Source organism: Opisthorchis viverrini, assembly GCF_000715545.1.
Source record: "Opisthorchis viverrini unplaced genomic scaffold opera_v5_396, whole genome shotgun sequence".
In the NCBI taxonomy this organism is placed as follows: domain Eukaryota; kingdom Metazoa; phylum Platyhelminthes; class Trematoda; order Opisthorchiida; family Opisthorchiidae; genus Opisthorchis; species Opisthorchis viverrini.
Window position 1 is genome coordinate 347988 of NW_008752055.1, and position 6994 is coordinate 354981.

At 46.2% G+C, this 6994-nt stretch overlaps 2 protein-coding genes across 2 annotated transcripts in view; one reads left to right on the top strand and one right to left on the bottom strand.

Annotated features, from left to right (window-relative positions):
• T265_10707 (hypothetical protein) overlaps positions 1 to 267 on the bottom strand; it is a gene marked incomplete at both ends in the record, with an annotated part of 4205 nt that extends 3938 nt beyond the window's left edge. Inside the window, one exon of the mRNA XM_009177164.1 lies at positions 50 to 267. Within this exon, the coding sequence (XP_009175428.1) occupies positions 50 to 267 (218 nt within the window). The remainder of the gene's footprint in view (positions 1 to 49) is intronic.
• A 1293-nt stretch (positions 268 to 1560) lies between these two features.
• On the top strand, positions 1561 to 6727 carry T265_10708 (hypothetical protein; the record flags this gene model as incomplete). The annotated part of the gene is made up of 4 exons (XM_009177165.1): positions 1561 to 1725; positions 1749 to 2073; positions 2125 to 2238; positions 6168 to 6727. The coding sequence occupies 4 exons, from the start codon at positions 1561 to 1563 to the stop codon at positions 6476 to 6478; spliced, it is 915 nt and encodes a 304-aa protein (XP_009175429.1).
• Positions 6728 to 6994: the final 267 nt, after the last annotated feature.

A 6994-nucleotide genomic window follows, 5' to 3' on the forward strand; every position in this document is an offset into this window, starting at 1 on the left:
AGACGAATTCCAGCGAAGCTAAAGGGCTCTATCGTAAGATTTACCTTACAGGTTGCACATCTTTGATCCAAGGATCATAGACTTCTTCACGCGTCTGGTTATCAGCGCTTCTGCAGTATAGCGCTCGTTAGCTGTCTGCAGGATGTTCGTACTTGGTAGTGAGTCCGAATCACCAGAGCTGGAAATGAAGTGAATCAGACTGGAGCCGTTTGGAAGTGTACTGCACATGTCCAACTGCTGCTTACCGAATAAAGCACCTTTTCCCATTCCGGAATATTCACAAAACACAGGTAACTTTATGTCATCGCGAAATGAGTGCGGCTGTCGCCGGGCTTTGTGTTTTGTGTGCAAATTTCACTATGGGGTGGTAGGCCTGTTCGGTTTTGAAGGCCGGACTCATCCCTTGTCAAGAAAGAGCAGTTCCACCGATTTCGTAAGTATAGACATGCTGAGTGCCCCGAGGAAACAACCACACTCAAATAACGGGAAACCGTAAACCTTTTCTCTCAGATCGATTCGCTCTTTGGAAGCCTACTTCACCCGGTCTAACTGATTCCCCTTACGACGTGGTTGAACATTGAAGTTATGGCTTCCTGCATCCCGCAATCGCACTGCATCACTCACACCTTATCACTATGTCAGGATGAGTTTCTGGTGAGGACTTAACGGCGTAGCTTTTATTTCCTACCATGCTGGACAAGCAGATCCATTTGTCGTAAACGCGCAGATTGTCATCGCCTCCAACACGTGGACCTCAATCATGTATTCTCAAGTGGTTAGAGCGCGAATTTACTGACCGGAAGGTCCGTGGTTCGAACCCGACCTCCGCCACTCGACTTCCCCTGTCTAGGCTTGGGCAACCTGACAGTATCCCAGCCCTCGTGCTTCCTTCGGGTGGCATGGCAGCTAGGCACCGAAAGGGCGCTACAGCTGAACGATTTTTTTTCCCAGCCCTCGTGCTTCCTTCGGGTGGCATGGCAGCTAGGCACCGCAAGGGCGCTACAGCTGAACGATTCTCCTTATTCTTAGTGAAAGAAGCTGCAGCGGCTGAAATCACCACATGGTTTTTGAGCTGAAACACTGAACTGAATCGATTCTACCAGAAAGTAATTCGTCTGGTGGTATGAATGGGATCCACAGTTTTTGAGGTTCCTACACACAGGAATTGCGAAAATGTTCACCAACTTCCGCCGGTAATTGCTCGTATTAATCCAGTCCATTGTGAGTCATATCTCAGAGGTTTCACTGGTCCTAATTGTCTGTTCTTTGCCGCCTTATCTGTGAACTATCAGGTCCATAAAACATGCGTGGCACTACAGTTCACAAGATGTTCATCATGAACCAGAAGATTCCGTTCTATCCAAACGGTGTTATAAATTATTCTGGTTATTTGTGCACAAACTTATATACTCGTTTTATAAATAGAAGACGGAAAACAATGCTTTAATATCAAAGATACGTTTTTTGCATTTCAGGTGCTTGTAATCACCACATTTCACCAGGAGTCCCTCCCCTGTGTATAGCCCGCGATTATTTCCCTACTAAAACCGCTGTGTCAGCATGCCGTTCTTTGAGCTCGGTGAAGTCAGACTCCCCACAGACGACGATTTTGAATACTTCAAGTCCATGGTTCTGGACACAAGCCAGTGGAAGAAACATCATAGCAAAAAGAAGGTGCAAGTCTTCACGCGGTCCACAAGCGTTTCTAGCTTCAAAATGATCAAGGTAGATGGTCGTTTCCTTACCAGAATTCTGTCACCTTTGGAAATCAGGTTATTGCCTCTTTACCAGATGTTTCAGCCGACGTGATGTATGATACCCTGCATGATTCGATTTACCGTGGATCTTGGGATAAGACGATGAAAGAAGGACATGAAATTTGCCGGATCAGCCCAAACAGTGTGATTGATTACCATGCCAGTAACTTACACCTTTTTCCCTTTAATCCCGTGTTTCCCTCCTTTCTTAGTCAAAGCCCCTTTCGCGTTTGCCAACCGCGACTTTGTGATGAATCGTATATGGCGAATTTCCGGCGACGAGTTTATTATTCTCAATCGCTCCGTGTTTCACAAAGTATTTCTTCTACGGACAGAATTCCCTGATGATTTCTGACCTTCTAGAAAGCCCCTCCAAAGAAAGAATACATCCGAGGGATTTGCTTCCTCACTGGTTATCTGATAAGGAGAACAGGACCGCGCTCATGTGACTTCTATTATATCACCCAGAATGATCCTCGAGGTGGGTTTCCCGGTGATTTTTCTGGATGGTCCCCATTTACTGGATGATAAATCGATTCCACGAAAGCGCGCCAATACATCAAAATGAATGTGGATATTGGTTGAAAAGGCATATACACCCAAATTCAGTTAAATTCGTTCCCCCCTAAACACAAACCACGACCATCGGAGAAGAGATCATTTGGTCTCTCCTGGATTGAACCGCTGTCATAGAATCCACAAAGAAGTTCTTTGTTTTAAAAGCCATCTGTTAGGGCGAGGTGCTGGTCTAGCGACTACAACTGATCGTTCTGTACCCGGTAAAAGTTGCACTGAATCGACTGTAGAACAACGGAGGCTCCGTCCTTGCGGGTGTTCCACGCACTCGGAGAATTGCTTAGCCCGTGATTGTTACATTACTTGTCATTGTCTGTCGTTGTTATGGCATGAGCACATAGTGGATTTATCGCCCGTACTCTTCTTAACTTAAGCGCAGCTGTGGATACACGACGTATGAAAGTGAATTTTATCCACTCGCACACTCCATCCTGATTGAACAGTACAACATCCGGTTAAAGCTTAGTTGTCTGTGGATTAAACCGTCTGGTGAGATGATAGACTGATGTCAGTAGTTAGGGGAATGCTTGTGTAGGGTGATTTGGTGCACAAATCTCCCGCAATATAGCGGTACATGAGATAGCTCAGTGGTTAAGGCGCAGGTCTTTTTTCCGGAGGTCCATGGCTCGAACCCAACCCGTGTATTTTAACTGCTCCTGTCTAAGCTTGGGCAACCAGGTGGTATCTCAGGCCTTGTGCTTCCACCGGCTGACATGGGTGTTACAACAGCACACCAGTTTCAAACGAATCCGGTATGTGGTCAAATACCGTTTGTTTTTTGCTTGCTTTAGAGTCTAGACATTAAAATTAGTTCAATAGACTGTGTCGACGCTTGAAAACTGGTTTCGAGATACCTGATGCTGTCAGCTCCAGCTGACCAGTAGATGTCTTGACTGAGACCGTTTCTAAGCAAACGGAGTGACGGGTGGCCCAACATGGACGGAGCTATTAATGTGTTTTGGGGGTTGGAGAACAAGCTCATGAAATATGAGAGAAGAGAGGCGTTACAAGTAGCCTGCTTTCGGTCGCCGTCGTTGCTGTATGCCGTAAATAAGGCGACCAGGTTGATAACACCACGCAACGTCTGATGTGACATGAGTTGTGGGAATCATGATTTTGTGTGGGCTGTCATATCGCCAGGCAGATCAAATCGCTTGACTCGAAAGCCTGACCACAAGGCAGCAATGTTTGACAGGAGATGCTACTGCACTACTCTTTTTAAAGGACAAGCCACCGTACATGTTGCAGCTTCATAACCTGAAGGAACAGGAGACTGCCTTGGTCGGACCACCAACCAGTGATAAACCTGGTATAAGGGGCTGAGGGTATTGCGTGGTCAACCCCAGTACAGTTTAGTAGGTTAAGGAGTCGTCACACCATGGTAACGTCCAGTCTCTTCGAGGCAGATAAGATGGACCGTGGGGTTTATCACATATCACGGCGGCTAGCCCTCTGTACGACCGTCTGGTGGGATACGGGCTTAATTTGACTATCTCGGCTCCTAAACGAGATATCGGCGCTTCCCGATCAGGAAGATAGGCCTCTATGAGTAGCTTTCTGTGATGTACCGTATAAATACGATCGTCACTCGTCGGTTCCGGATACACAGTGTATTACGTTGGTAACATATTAGCAAGTGTTGTGCATACACAACAGAATGTTGACCGTTGCTACTGACCCAGCTGATATTATTTTCTCTCTCACTATCTCTACCGACCATTCATCTCAGCGTGAACTGCACGCTGGCCCTCATTTGTCTTTGCCCAGTACTTTTTTGGTGGGGAGGGATGGTAGGACAAAGTTCAGTAAGCTGAGCAGTATGAATTCGCTTGCCATAATGAATGTCTATGATCACCTTGTGTCGTTATTCCGGCCTTCGAAATGATGGTTCAGTTTGCCCGGTTGGCCTTATGATTATGATGCATTATGATGCATGAAGCACCTAATTTGGGATGATCTACGCCCTTGTGTCGTGATGAAAATTCATCCAGTCATCCTCCACCTCAATCAATATCAATTTACTTGTTTGCTCGGAGTAAGCCTCCGTAGTGCATCCGCACTTGCACCGTATGCCAACTAAACAAAGATAAGTCAACGGTGACTGACCAGGTTCGTAAATCGCTGACAACCACGCGTCTTCACCAACGGCTGGTCTGGGTTGCGGAAGGACCCGCTAGGAATTATCATTGGAATAATACAACGTTCAACACTGCTCTGAATTGAGTGATAAAACCCGGTCTTTTCTGCTTTTTCTAAGCTGCATGGACAATTTTTGGTATACATTTCATTAGGATAATTCCTTCTAAATGTCAGTGTAAACGCCACATTTTTCAACAGGAGCATTTCAGTTCTATATCCAGCTTGTTGTGCGCTTCAGGGTAGGTACTATTTTCTGTGTGGTTATCCCCAAAAGCAGGCTCCACCGCTGTGACCTCTTCACGAAGGGGCCACACACTGATTCATGCATTATCAGAAGTGCTGTCATTCACCCATCAACAGAGTGATCGCTCGTCTGTTGCGACGTAAGATCATGATAGCCTTGCGCATATGGAGTTAAGCCGGCAATGAGTGGCTGGAGCTTTATACATACATATTGCAGTAACACCAAAACGTTCGAGCGATTTTGACTCGTAACGTCCTTGTTCAAGGTGACGAAACATCGACTCGGTTCATCTATTGGACACAGATAAAAGATGATTTTTGCGATATGCGATGTTTCGATTAGTTCCGTCATTGCTCGCATGTAACGGCAAGCGTCAAATTTTCATAGAACCTGAAAAATTCATGACGCGTACAAAATCCTGCTTCTGAATAAAGAGCTTCATAAACGAGACTACTCAAAAGGTTGCTGAAAACTCTTCGACAGCCCTTCTTGGGTTTCTCGTGAAAACCAAATTGCTTGCAAATGAGTGTTTCTCGAGCTTCGGCGAATCTTTGGGTCGCTCGATTATGATCGTGAAATGGTTGCAAAGTTGTGTTGGGGTCAGTTACGTGGCCGGTCATGACCAAGTACTTAGCCTCGGTCTGGGTAACTTAGTTTTATCGCACCTTTAAATGTATCTGCTTTTGTAAAATCTGATTGGGTGTCCACGGAACCATTAACCTTTCTATAGGCGTAACATAACTCATAAAGTTGCTGAAAACTAATCGGCAGCCCTCAACCGGCCTGACTCCTTTTTCGGGCGTGTCAGATAGACGAACTCCCCCAGTTCCCTTCAACCTTATGTTCTACTTGAACCCAAATTGCACAAAATTCGGTAAGAGCACTCTTTTGCGGACGAATTTGGTTTTCACGAGTTTTCACCTCAGCAACTCCTTTGATCCTGTCTTGGCTTGGGCGACCTGGCAATATCTCACCACTCATGCTTCCCCCGAATTGTATGACAGGTAGACAGCGAAATGGTGTCACAGCTGAACGATTATTTATTCTTATTAGCCTATCAGCCCTCCAGGTTAAGGTGACTGGTGAGGGACGACTGGGACTCTCAAATTCGTAGAAGAACCCTGTTGATTGGCTGTTCGGCTGTTAACCTATTACAATCCAATCACCAATCGTTCAGCTGTAGCACCCTTTCGGTGCCTAAATGCCGTGCCACCCAAAGGAAGGACGAGGTCTGGGATGCCGCCAAGTTGCTCAAGACTAGACACGAGAAATCGAGGTGCAGAGGTTGGGTTCGAACCACGGACCTTCCGGTTAGTAAATGAGCCATCTCGTATTGGTAGTGAGGCATCAGTGTGAACGCTAATGATAATTACGATGATGAGCCATCTCGCCTCCATTCGAATTACAGTCTTCACCACATTCACTTTCTGCATTTTAACTTGCACGTCTAGGTATCATTCCAGCTTGGGCTATCAATCTTGGTACGAAATCCCTCGCGCCGAGTATTATGAGGTCTCTTCACCGAGCCGCTTTGAACTATCCTGCGTGGAAAGACCAGCATGATCCGGACTTCATGCCATGGCGGTACACGAACCAGCAGTCCGGCCTAAGTCCCCCGCTCGATATGAACGATATTCTCAAGGAACCGGACTTCTGCCGCACGGAAATCGACGAAAGTAACGTCAGTGAGGCAGCAGCTTTGAAAGAGGTCGCAGCTGAACAAACAAATGATTCCGGAGACGACATGCTAAACGACGAATGACTTTGTTTTATCTGTTTTTCTCAACTGTGTGCACGGGTCGGATTTCGGTCATCATTCCGTTCTTCCATTCCTTTAAGTGCCTTCTCTCTCTCTGCATATCATTCATTTTTATTGTCCGAGAGAAACTGTTTGGATCTAGCTGTTTTGATCACGGTTTGACACTTTTTCAGGCTATTTTTCGTTAATATTTCATTGACTGGTCAGCTACAGGGATAGATTTCTTAATAAATTTGGTTTGCCTTTGCTGTTTCGATGTTTTTTATACGAAGTACTGTGGACTTGATGATGATTTCCGTCGATGTAGCTGGTTAGGCTTTTTAGACAAAAGCGTATCTTTCGCGCATACCTTTCTCCACTCAGCGAGATGGCTTAAGTGGTTAGAGCGCGAATCTACTAACCGGAAGGTTCATGATTTGAACCCGACCTCCGCTTCTCGACTTCACCTGTTTAGGCTTGGGCAACCTGGCAGTATCCCAGCCCTCGTGCTTCCTTCGGGTAGCATGGCGGCGAGGCACC